The sequence below is a fragment of the Papilio polytes genome, unplaced genomic scaffold (genome assembly GCF_000836215.1).
Source record: "Papilio polytes unplaced genomic scaffold, Ppol_1.0 DF823177.1, whole genome shotgun sequence".
In the NCBI taxonomy this organism is placed as follows: Eukaryota; Metazoa; Arthropoda; class Insecta; order Lepidoptera; family Papilionidae; genus Papilio; species Papilio polytes.
Genome location: NW_013526027.1, coordinates 2,321,160 through 2,334,969, shown reverse-complemented (window position 1 = coordinate 2,334,969; position 13,810 = coordinate 2,321,160). Strand labels below are relative to the sequence as shown.

At 35.4% G+C, this 13,810-nt stretch overlaps 1 protein-coding gene across 5 annotated transcripts in view; it reads left to right on the top strand.

Moving 5' to 3' along the window:
- The window catches only part of LOC106105187 (atypical protein kinase C), a 122,147-nt gene that overhangs the window by 41,976 nt on the left and 66,361 nt on the right, over positions 1–13,810 (top strand). The window contains exon 1 of one of the 5 annotated variants that reach the window (XM_013285446.1): positions 6,466–7,530. The exons of the other annotated variants lie outside the window; for them this stretch is intronic. Within the exon in view, the coding sequence (XP_013140900.1) occupies positions 6,954–7,530 (577 nt within the window). The 5' untranslated portion in view covers positions 6,466–6,953. Of the gene's footprint in view, positions 1–6,465; positions 7,531–13,810 lie in introns of those variants that run through there. 5 annotated transcript variants of the gene reach the window in all.

The window sequence follows — 13,810 nt, the reverse complement described above, 5'->3', positions numbered from 1 at the left end:
ACCGCTAGTGTGAATTACATCTCTAAACAATACCTTAATTATTAACTCTTGTAAGATCGGGATATAAATCTGGATATTTATTGTATGTTTTTTCTTTACAGGTAAGTTGCTGGCTTGTAACATTTTACGTTACATTAGTAAAAAGGTTTAAGAAATATAATGTAATACATTATGTGCTTCCATTGATTAACTCCAAGTAGGTAAGATAAATATGATGTCCAATAAAATCATTTGTGATATAATAGTAATGCAATCTATTTAATTAATAGAATCTGAACCACCAGCAGTTCAATTTCGTTTAGTTGTACAATTAAATATCGCAAATGTTTTTCATAAATCTCCCTCCAATTTCCTGTTACCACCGCAAGTGTACAAGCGGTATTTATTGACGTGGCAAGTTAAATGAAGTGCAACTGACCATCTCACGCGGTCGCCGCAACTATTCACAACTTTGGCCACACGCGACCGCTTCACAAACATCGCAACTTAAAAGTTCCCTACTTTGTTTAACTTGTGCAAACTTTAACTGTTGGATATGTTTTGCTTTTTATTTGCAGAAAGTTTTAGTTTTATGTCTTTGAGTAAAGTTTTAACGATCACTTTAAATTATTACGTTTTTAAGTGTCACAGTGGAATGAATGCTTATTTTTATATAAAAACGCATTTGTAAAAGGTATACGACGTATTTATTTATTTACAAACCGACTACACGCTTTTTATTACAAGTGCTGACATTTGAATTTGATTCTCATTAGGTTCCCAGAAGTCCGAAGTTAAAAATCTAAATATTTTTGGTTAAAATACATGGCAGATATTACCTTCTTCATAGGCAGGTGTTACTCGTGTTCGTAATTACGTTACCCGGCTGCACTCACAATATGTTTTCATTAAGCGCTGAAGCCGACAGGGCCGTCAGCTGATATTCTCATATTCATTTTTTTCGGCCGGCCAAATGTGTTCCGTCCGCCTGCGAAATTAAAAAACATTTCTCCATATGAAATTTGTTAAAGCCTGCTTGCAGTTTTAAAAAATATTTTCAACTTTCGTAATTAAATTGAATTTTGTATTTCAATTTTAAAATGGGCAATGTTTGCATTTGAACTAGTTGATACTTTGCTTTGGACTAGTGCCAGTTAGTTTTGGTATTGTTTTTTTTTTAAATTAACCTCACCATGTTTGATAAGAGAAATGTGTTCTACGTCATAAAAATATTTTGGCAGCCCTAGAGTCGACCTTTATAGGTAGTTACATATATCTAGGTCTCCTTCAAGAACGTCTAGAGGTCTGAATTCATGCGTGGTCTTGACACCTCGTTATATTTGGCCGCTCTGTTGCTCCACTGCTTGTGAAGAGGTTTTCACATCCGATGGAGTGGAGAAACACTCGACCCTAAAGTGTACCTTGATGGTATACATAATATGATAGGTAGGAAGGCTAGTATAAATATTACATTAAATTTGTTCTTAGAGAATTATATTGCATCGAGAATGGGCTTAATTAGTGCCACACAACAATCTTTATGATAAAAGATTGCTTTAAAAAATTAACCTTTACATAAAAAGTACATCAAAACTGTGGATTAGTTCATTTGTTGGAATACGTAATTATTTTGCATTAATGTGATGTTATGATGTCATAGACACGGTCTGTTTAGTTTTTGTGTCAATGTTGTACATAAATAAACGTACGTGATCAGATGGAGACTAGCGTTTGGTTTGATCAAGATTCATGGACAATCTGTGTGCGTACATTTGTATGGAAGGAGCGCACGGTTAGGAATAGGCACATACAATTCCACATAACAATGGCGCGGCAATTGGAGCGCGAAAGTGGTCCGCCTGAACAGACTAGTAATGCTCTGTACACGTTGATATGCGATAGCGATTTTAAAAGATAATGTTTTTTTGATACAAATATATATATACGATTTTAGAAAGTAATCAAGGAATGTAATAATAGACGTTTTATTTATTGAATTAGCAATAAGAATCCAACATTTTACCACAAACAATATCAGTCAAAAAAACAAACACATTATATTATCTTCATAGTTAGAAATGTATCCACTAAGCAATCTTTTTGGAAATGGAGGAATATCTTTACGGAGAAAACATATCTGATTTCCACCGGTTATGGTTAAATTGAGACTGATTATAAATTCCTACCTATTAAATATTTTGTATTAAATGAGAAAATAAATCGCCACCTCTTAACAATGTAATCGGATGCGGTGACTAGACTGCGGCGCCACTTTACACCGCAAACATTTTGATTGAAGCGTTTTCGGGGCACTTGCGATCCTTCGTCGTTTAATTTGTTTAAATCGGATTGGTTTTTAATACGTTACATATGCTCCGAGATTCAAATATCTGCTTAAATATAAGGTAATGTAAAGTGTAAAAATAAACTAACGATTATGACCATTTAAGAAAAACACAGTATTAAATGTTGCTTGAAATTATGTTATTAGTGAAAGTGGGAATAGTAACTTTCATCTTACTTTGTTATAATTTTAAAGTACTATAATTTCCAATATTTTCTGATTAAATCAAAACGATAAAAGGATTTTGCTAAGCCATTTCTCAAGTACATTACGTAAGGTTAGGCTATAAACTGAAATTGTTCAAGGAAACGTAGGACGGTTGATTAATTGCGGTAAAAGGACGGGTTTTGCGTTATACCAAACCTATTTAGGTCATTTGTAAAAGGTTCTGAGAATAAAATGTTAGGATTTAACAGCTTGGCTATTAGTTCCCAAATTATCTAATTCAGATGCAATTCGATTTTGTTACTAGATATCAACGAAATCTATTTTTTTAACGCCTTCCATACTACTACGTTGTTTTCAAATTAAGCCTTAATCCAACGATACGGTTTTTTTATTAGTTGTTTTTTGCTTGTTAACGTTTATTAAAAAAATCTGCATAAGTAATGATAGTTAAGAAGTAGAGTATGGTCTGATCATTCAATAAAACTTATATATTTATTAGTGTTCGTGCGAACGAAAATATCTTTTCAGGCTTTTCCCAACTTTACATTTTGCATTTTCTGTTACTTTATTTCCCTTAAAGGAATATTATTTTAGAAAGTCTTTTTAGAAACTGAAAAATGTAGGACACAAAGGCAATTCAGTCTTTGTGCTGCGCGTTGCTTATTTGTTCCTTCTATTGAAGTCTTTTTTTGCTGTGTTGTCACTTTCAAAAGGACATGTACACATTTTGGTACTAAAACAAGTCTTTTTACTTTAGTCCTGTTATTTTTAAATGTAAAAGGTAATATTCATTTTACCTAAACTTCAACCGATAAATTCACTTGTTTATATTTTAAAACACGTTTTGTATTAACCTGTAAAACTACAAAGTAAAAGGTAAACGCGGAGAGTACGGTTACCGTGCCCGCACTGATCGTAGCACGTAGCCGGCAAGCGTAGCAGTCGTAGCACGTCTACAGTTGATCGGTCATCTTCACGAAACCGCTACGAATAGATGTAATTCAACATTTATTTGAGAGTGAGCCTAGTTGTTATATGTTAGATCTTTAAACATTACAATATTTTCAAAGAAATAACTTTGAAAAATATCATTTGAAACAAAATAATTTGGTTAAAAAACATGTTTTTAGTTCTAATTTTTTATATGATGATCATAAGTACACATATTTGTATATTTTTTGAGTGACGTTTGGGACTTATTTTGGTTCGAGAGGTTTTTTTACTGTTGTGCAGGTTTAAATGTAACATCAAATGTAAAAGCGGCACGAACATCCCGTGTGCGCGGGGCGGGCGGCGCGCGTCGGCGCGTTAATTTTAAACTTTGATCTGGCCCGGCCGCGGATGGTATTAATTTTTGTTGTTTGTTTTTGAAGTTTTAACGAAGCAATATTCGCGGCGCGGCGATGTTCAATAAATAGAATCTATTCTTTAGATGTATTTTATCCAGCAATGTTTTAGCGTTAAGTTTACTTTCAATTGTTCTTTTGTAACTTATCCGTATTGTGAACTTTTCAGACATACTCGTATAAACAACATTTTTGGAATTAAAAAATCTACTCGTTTCTAAATATTCGATCGAAATATTGATGTGATAAAATGCGTGCCTTTTACTTAGTTGCTACGAAACCGCCACAAGTAATTTAAACGTCGCGGTCGCAGACGAATAGCAAATGTCATAATCATATGATAGGCTCAGCGCAATGCGCCCACCTGTCGGCGCGCGTGCGTCCGCCCTGACGTCACTGCCGACCGCGCCAGAACCCCGCCAACCGCGCCCGAAACATATCCACGAATTAAACACATAATTTTTAATTTGTATTCTAATGGAATAATATTTAACATCTACTAATTTTGTTAGGGGATGAAATAGTGGCTGGCCGCGCGCCGTCTTTTATTTGGTTGTTAATCTAAGATAAATATTACATCAATCGGTGGGAGGCGGCGGGGAGCGGGGAGTGCGCATGCGTGGCTCGCGCCCCGGCCGCTGGCAGTGCGACTCCGGCCGCCGACTGCCGCACACTCTCTCGCGGCTTCCCGGCGGCCCTCAGCCGCGACAGACACGCGGCTACGCTTCTCTCCCGTCACCACTGACTACCAACTCTCCCGCGCTAACCACCATTGCGTAAGTCTCACTGCAAACTTCATCTCCTTTGACAATTCCAAACGCACGTATCGATTGTATTTCTCGTAGGGGTGCGAAAAGCTGCGTGCGAAGTAAATAGTGGCCAAATCGTCGGGACAGGAGTGGCTCCCGACTAATGGGGTAATCCGCGACCGCGGGCGCGGTCTTGTAACCCTAGCACGAGTGCTGTTTGACCTTAAAACGGCGCGCCGAGAAAAAGTTCGCGTTAGCGTGTTTATGTTTGTAGGTTACCGTGTACGCTGTTGTTCCATTTCTTTTGGTTCAACTATGCACTAGTTTCATTTTGGAATGTACCAAAACACTTTTCGTGTTTCTTTACACTTTGACAGTAGCGACGCGCACGATATCTAAGATGCCCACTGTTTATTCTTGTATTTTGTAAAGATCATTTTATAATCCGTATTTACGCAGTTCTCTTTTTACAGTTGTCCATTTGAATATTTTTCAAATCTAAAAATAACTATTTTTAAAAGCATAAGTTGTATCCTATATTAAATATTGTAACTAATTAAAACTCTTTGCGTTATCTCAAGTTTTTTTTAATAGTCGCTAATGATCTCTCCCTAATTAATCACGGGGATGAAAGCAATAGGAATTTGGGAAAAATGTATAAGAGGTATCCCCACCGTTTGATGGACACTTCATTAATATGGCGACGAAATTAAGCGTCTCTAACTGATTTAAGACATGTTTAATAGGGCGTAATACACATTTTAATTTTTTTTTTATTTAATGTAGGTCTCGTTTTCATCATTGTAGAAAAAATATGGAATGAAGATAATTTTCTTAAAGGTCGACAAATCAAGCGAACCCGCAAAAACATGGTTTATTCGGACTTTCCCAAATAACATATGTTCGTTATAGCGTTTTAAAAAAAAACCTGTAACCTGTCTTAATAGAGTTCTCTCTGATGCGCAGATATATCATAGCATCCCAAAAAAAGATAAAATCTAAACATTACGTTTAGTACAAAATAATTAAACTTGTACTCAAAATATCTAAGCTGAACATGAGTCATAGTTGAAATGCATTAGTTTAGTGTGTCATTGCAAACATCGATTTAAATTTCACCCTACATTTGCGTTAGAATGCGGTTTATGTTAATGGAGCGTGCATGTTGACTCCCGAACGAGGAAGTACGCAAGCACTCGATATGAGCTCTGGTCACGATATCTTAAGACCATTACCTAACAAATACTATAAGAGTTCCAATAATAATAAGAATTATTGGTAACAATTATAATAAAAAATGTTGCTAATCCGCTTCAAAAGCTGGTAACGCATCTGTAATTTCTCTGGTGTTGCGGATGTCCAATGTCGTCGTTGACCACCTCTGAGTTTCCGCCGCTCGTTTGCCCTCTTTTCTTATAAAAAAGCTCCTATTTTAAAGTTTTATTTCAGTCATTCCAAATAGAAAATAGATTTCATATTAACGTAATCCGTAAGAATTACGGCATTTGCGGATACGGCAATTACGGAATTTGCATATAATATTTGTGCTGTAGAAAACCACATTTGTTTCAAATCGTTGAAAAAGTTCAGAAACAAAGGTAACCAAAATAATTAGGTAGCCGACGAATGTTACCGTTCTTCGGTATTATCATACTAAATGAAAATATCTAGCGCATTATACTAACACTTTTCACATTTAAACTAAAACGTACTAGTTTCTTTTGTTCAAAAACTATCAAAAATTAATACACCTCAAAAGAACCATTTTAGTTTTTTAAAGGATTTTACTCCCTCGTTCCAAAATTTATTATTATCCATATTTTGGTAAGTCATTATACTATATACGCGTATTATATCCCTTATTTTAAACATTAAGGCGATTTTAATATTAAAAGTCTCCTACGCAGTACGTCGCTAGTAATAAATCTTTAAGTACTTTAAAGCGTCTCCGACGTCGTAAACTTGGGGAATTAGTTGGTAGTCGGATGGAAGTTTGCGATACGGTAATACTACTCCTTTTGTACGAGTTCTTTCAGTGTTGTAACTATATTTGAAGTAAATTCGATTATCTCACAATCGATAAAATAACGATTTTGATCTTTATTTGTAGCTTGTAAGCTTATAATTACGAAAAAAAAATACCTCTGCACCATAAATTATACCTGGTTAATGTCAAAGGAGATTTAGGGTTGCATAATAATACCAATTTCAAATCCCTTCACTCGCGCCACACACATTCGTGCGATCAATCCGTCACCTCTCTATCCATATTTATAATCCCATCAATCTTTGCAGCCTACGTCTGATACGTCAGCCTTCTTTCGGCACTTCTAACGTGTAATTTAAAAGCAATAAGTGTAATAGAAAATGGCGTGGGGTTACTGGTCAGCGTCCTCGGTGATGCCCGATCGCGGTCGTAGTCCACGTCGCGCGGGGACCTCGGTGGTGCACTCTCATCCCAACCCACCGACGGCCCGAGAGGTGCTGGAGACGCACGACGAAAGTATCATACACACCGCGTCGACGTCGCGCGACAGCCGCGATCATTCCGCGTCGCCTCACTCGTCATCTAACGGAGGGCACTCGCATCACCAGCACGAAGTGAGACACGCGGTGCCCGCTAGTGCGCTATTCGGTGAAAGTTTCGGAGAGTTGTCGCGGAGACCGTCGCTGGATTTGGGTTCAGTGCGTAGTGCGTTAGCGTCGTGTTCGGGCGGAGGTACACTGAGCGCGGGGTCGACGCTGACTCGAGGGGGTACGCTGGCCGACTATCTGCCGCCGACACCGTGTCCGCACCATCATCGAGTTTATGTCGACCATCACAAACACTACGAGCAACCCATACAGCCGGTGCACGTCGGCGTGCCGCACCATGCGCACTCGCACGCCTCCAGTCGACATCACACTGATGATGAAGATGACCTCGAGCCGGCGTATGCAACAGGTATATATGCTTGTTATAATATTAGATAGTTGAAAACATAGGTAAGTTAATAAAGTCGACATAATTAACTAAATTAGTACTGTTTGTACGCTCCTCCTATATTTTTTTTCTATTTATTTATTCCACTGTGTGACTGTGAGGAATTAACAAAAAGATTTTATCGTAATTGTAACATTTAGTTAACGAGTAGATTCTGGGTAGTGTTTTTGTTATTCAAAAAGATGGATATATAAAATTACCGTTTCAAAAAATTCCATTTACAACAATTTCAATAAAATCTTCGTTTGAGCCGAAACATCGCTATGCCTCCAATAACCCTTTGAATGATCGGAAACAAAACGACGGAAGTGAAGAGACTGAAGAATCATTGCTTGTTAATTTTCTGTCGATACTTGAAACGCTTACAAATAAATATTTATTACAGGGACAGTATACGAGTAAGTCGACATCTTCCAATCATTTTTATTTTATAAACACTATTCGTATTAAAGAAACGTATCAAACTCTCTGAACTTTTTTGTACTTTTAATTAATGTCAAATTGTCAAAGGTTAGCTTAATTAAATTTCTTATTTATACTTCAAGTTAATTTAATGAAAATTAGATTTGTGTAGTCACCATTACGTTTTATTGGTTGATGTTCGTAAATTTGCTTAATTAAATTTATGTTCCCTTTATATGTATCTTAAAATCTGCGAACTCAGCTTATATCCGATTACTTCCAAAGTTGAGATTAGGATTACTTCTAGAAGTTATTTCGCATTTGTATTAAATACTTATCAAAATAAAGTTGTTAATATTTATTTTATGTATTCATAGTATTTAGTACAAGCGGGCAAAGAATGGATGAAACAAGGAAAAGATATGGAAAAAGTTAGAGGAGGCCTATACACTGAATGGGGTCCAGTTACTGGAACAAAAGGGCTAAATAAATATATAAACTCATTTTATGTTATGAATAATTCTGCTTGAAGAAAACCGAATGACAAATCGATTTAACAATTCGACTAGTTCAATGACTGTACAATTTATAACTTTAATATCAACTAATTTCTGCAAATATTATCATGTTTAAAAGTCCATAAAGGTTTTAAATAAAACCTAAGGATTAAATCGTATAAATAAAGTGACTTAGAAATTAAGACTAGTTTACGGCTCCTTTGAAGTCGTAAAGTTACGAAATTAGTAGGTTAGAGTGGGAGACGGGGTGGTAAGCTGAAGGTTTTATTATTTTGTTGAGTACGAATATATGTCTAAGAATCTTCATAATATTGGAAAAAATATTACCTTTCGAATACCACTATAAAGATTGTAAAATAATACTATGTTAATGGAACTCCATCTTAATTCATCTAGGTGTCATTTATGGCCGGTTTCCTAAATACTTTTAACGATTCGTTAGTGTCTGATAACTTCATTAAACATAGGTCAACCGAAAATTAATGAATCGCTAGGTAATGACAAAATAAGTGGAAACTTCAGAAACCCAGCATTAGGCTGTTTGAATAAATGTTTTCTTCCTCTACCAATACACAAAAAGACGGCAAACAACGAAGACACTATAACGTCATTTTTGACGTTATAATGTTTTCAATTTTGAAATTCTATTTACCTCTAGAAGTTATACCTGGACCTGCGTGTTAAGTCGTCATCTGTTATTCGTAATGTTTCCCAATTATTAACGCTTACGAGATTAAAGCTATACGCTAATGTTGCAATTTATAGAAGTAAAAATATAGATTTTTTTATGAGAATAAATATCTTTGAACCTAAAATATAAAGGTTTAACATATTCAGAACTTAGTTTCATAATCTCTCGTAAATCATAAGATCAGCGTTAAAGTTATACAACAAAATATATCGATGTAATATGAAACGAATTATAACAAATGTAATGTAATGTTTTGTGTATGCGAAACAAACGGTAAAGTGGCTCTACATGTAATGTTTGCAAGCGGCAAATATTGTCATCGGTTTTCGAACATATATCAGAGCATTAGGAAAGCAAAATCCTCTGTTTGCTGCTTCCTATAGATAAATATGAGTTATGAATTATTACGCTAATGTATTACGATTTTGAAACTACACGGATATTATTCGATTCATTTGCTAAATATAACTTTTGTTAATGTCTTGATAAATGTACGTAATTAAAATAAAATGTAAAGTAAAGAAAATAAAGTGGCCTATGTACAGCAAATATGCCTTCAACTCATTTTATATTATATTATGAAATGAACTGGTTTGGATTCATAAATTTATCTTGTCACTCTTTATTTGTTTGTCTTTTCATAATTCTATAAGCGTCGAAAAGTGTGAAATGTTTTGCAAATGCAATATACCTAACCACATATAAAAGTCGCACTGTCAAACCTTTGTCAAACCCTTTTACGTTACCAATATGACAGTCAATCTGTGTTTGAACGTCCAATAATCTGTTAAGGGCATGAGCATCACGACGAGTATGGTGAACTTTTACTATCAACTTGACATTTCTTCTAATAAAATGTTTAATACTTATTATTAGGTGCATTCCGTAGAGAACTTTGGGCTTGCTTTCATATATCTACTTCATACTTTTTTTTTTAATTTTTTTTGTAGTGTAAAACGAAATTTGTTATGTCATACTCAAAATGTTGTCGCGCGTGTTCTTAAAGACACGAGTGCATTGGTTTCCCACCCCTGTCTTAGGACAAGACTAGAGATTAGTTGGATTATTTACAAAAATAAAAATTTACTTATTTTTTATTATTAAAACGCTGACGTCACTGGGACAGCAAGTCAGTAGTTACAGATATGCAGAGCAATCAACGGCGAAAAGGTTATTATTTTCTCCACACAGAACTGCGCTTCAAGTAATTGGAAATCGGAATCTATTTTAATTGAGTTGACATTGCAGCGGAGTCTCTTTGTGAATTTAGGTCGCGTGTACATGTATGGGTGTTTGTTTTTTTACATCCAAACTGAAAGCAATATAGTTGGAATGTATTGTTGAAAGTAGGGACCTTATAATCGTGTCAATTGTAGATATGAAACATAATTGATTGCTCTGTTGGTCGCCTATTTCTTAAAAAATAGGTTTTTTAAAAGAGAGGAATGTTAACTTATTAATTGCATTTTTAGATACATCTCTTTTTTAAAGACTTATACGTATTACAATACATATTTTTTATTTTCGTAATACCAGTTCAAAGTTATTTAATCTTTCCTTCTAATGTCAGACTTTTCATATTCAAGATATCAATATGAAATGGAGCCGAACAGAATGTATAATGGAATCATTTTTTACGTTAATGTTTATGACGTCACGGCTTTCCAATATTTCGCCGTCTCGCGTTCTTTTTGAGATATGAGCCTTTATGGCTCATATCTCAAAAAGAATAACATAATTTCCTTTCATACTGACGAATAAATTGATACATAGAATGTTCATTAATTTAATAACACTAATATATTTATTTATTTGCTTAAAGAATTGGTAATTCGTCAGTTGCATTTTCTCGGTGAATATTTAAGGTTAAGAGTCTTGCTACTTCACCCCAAATAGTATAAACTTGATATTTGTATAAGGTTGAAGACTAGAATAGTATGACTGTACAGTATTGTTGAACACATTTGCCGAGACAGTACTGTATTGTCCTACTGACTTACTGTTCAACCTTCGTGTGTAACTAGTTTAAGTCGTTTTGTCTTAAAGGCAGGATTTATGTTTATCAACGCGATGTATCAACGCAGTTTCCGTGTCGTTGCGCCGTCCGTCGCCCGGCAGGAGTACAATGAGCCTCGACTATATCCGGCCATGCCGATGCTATCGACCCAATGACTTGTGAACTTAATACTTAGTTACTTTGAAATGAAAGATTTCTGTGACACATTTATCCCATTTTGTTTTGTAATCTGTTGCCCCCGACTTCGTCCACGCTATATTAAGATAAAAAGTAGCCTATAATATGCCCGTCTATGTCAGTTACCCTTCAGTGAAAGTCCGGACGAAATCGGCCCAGCCGTTTCGGAGATTACCCGGAACAAACGCGGCTTGCGGGCAGACAGACAGACAGATAGACAGATGAAAAAATCTTAAATGCTTTTTTCGTTGTTAGCATCGCAAATAGATCATCTTCCCGAAATCTGAAACATTTCTTTAGATGTTACAAACAGACACTCCAATTTTGTTACATGTATTGATAGAATTATGAGTAGATGTTTAATTATGTGAACTTAATCATTTGTTTAAGTAATATAACAAACATTAGTGGTCGGTTTCCCAGCAACATTTAACTATTCATTAGTGTTATTGGTTTGATAACTTCATGAAATGCGTTCATCTATCCATCTACACTTTCACTTTTATAACATTAGTGAGATTAGTAAGATATGAAAGTTTCTAATTTAACATTGTTCAATAATGTAACACAATTCCATGGCGTGAACATCGTATTTAACGTGTAGAGTGGTGCACTTAGGTAAATGTTTTCGCACGACGCGCCCCCGGCACCGCTCCGCTGTGGTTGTCTTGCTTTATTCATCGCAGACACGACAGCGTCAAAGAGGATTAGATTTGTTAAACGAACACTCTTATCCTTGTACTCGGTCATGCGCAATTTACTATATTAGCAGTCGCTCGCGAATTTTGACTGAATGCTGACGTGTGGATGATCCCAAGGGTTTTCGCGGAAGATCAGCGCTGGGTACTTCAATTAGAAGCATCCAGCATTTATAGCGGAGCGAGGACCCAATCCGGCATTGCAATACTCATTTTAAATATTTCGATTGTCCATAGACATAACAGCTACAATAAGGGGGGATTAATATTTTCAAGGAACTATTTCGTTACTTTTTAGTGTATTTTGTTCGGAAGTAGGTTTTGTTTTTTTAATTAAAAATTTTATTTATTCCTCGATTTTTAAACTAAAGGTATATATGGCGAAGTAATTTTTCTTCTTTAAAGACTGCAAAGTCAGTTTTTATCTGTTTTGTAATATGTATCATTGTCTAGGCACGCCATCTCACTACGTTCAGGCTTGTCTTAATGCACATACCGTCTGCAACTTGACGTTATTGTCTTATTTTAATTTACTTCTATCTTTTAGAAGTAACATAAAATACTTAATCACGTAAAACTTTGACTAAACTACTCGCTTTCTGCCTATGAGTTTCTATAGAGGTGCGCACACTACTCGACTTTCAGTTGTGAAACTAAACAGTTGAATTGGCTCCGAAATAATCGACAATCGCACAACCGTTGTGCGATTGTTTAGTTAAAGGTGTGCGCTTTAACAGTACAGTGAAAGGAGATAGCATTACTTGAGATGCGTTTGTTAAGTACAGAGTAGCAAATGTACGAGTATGGTTTGACTTGACTATACAAACTTCGTTAGTTGAAACAAAATGAGAATTAGCTTGCTGGCTTACTCAAAGTCGTTTGATGGTGATTTGAAGGATCCCTTAGAGATATCTTAATGTTTGATGTTATAGAACCCTAAGTGTACACTAAAGGTTATCCCTTAAACATTTCTAGTACGGCAGTGAAACTTTCGCCTTGTAATTTAATTTGAGAATGATTAAATAGAGTATTCCGTAGAAGTTTAGTGGTGTCTTAGTGTTGTGTTACGTTAATTATGAGGGCTGTTCGTCTTATTTCAGTAATGTATTTGTAGTCTCGCTGCGACCTAGTTTCTGAGGGGTTGAGGAAGGGGGGTAGCCATCGCGGCGTTTTCATTTGGCGCCTAATGTAGCGTAGCTAGTGATGTGACAATATATTTTGTTAATCTTATTCATTATTATTAAATTTATGGTAATACTAGCTTTCGCCCGTCACTTAGTCCGCGTGGAATTAAAAAAAAAACACAAAAGTAAGTAGCCTATGTGTTGTCCTTCCAGACTATCCGCTGTTTAGGCTACCAACTCTAACAAACATCCATCCATCCATCCATCTAAACTTTCGCTTTTATTATATTAGTATGATTAAATATATTATTTCAATTTACACGATAATTGGGTAATCCGATCTATGATTTGGTACGTCACATTCCTAATTACCCTGACAGCTGACAGCTGTCAAGCATTGTTATATTTTTTATGTTTGGTTTCTGAAGTTCCTATTTATTTTATCGTTACCAAGTGATTCATTAGTGTTAGGTTAAACTTAACTTTAAACGAGTAAAACTGAAGTTACGTAGTTCGGAAACGCATTTTAAGAATTTATCGAACCATAAAACAGTAACGAATTATTAAATGTATCTGGGAAAATGGCCATTAGTATAATTTTTTTTTTAGTAGAT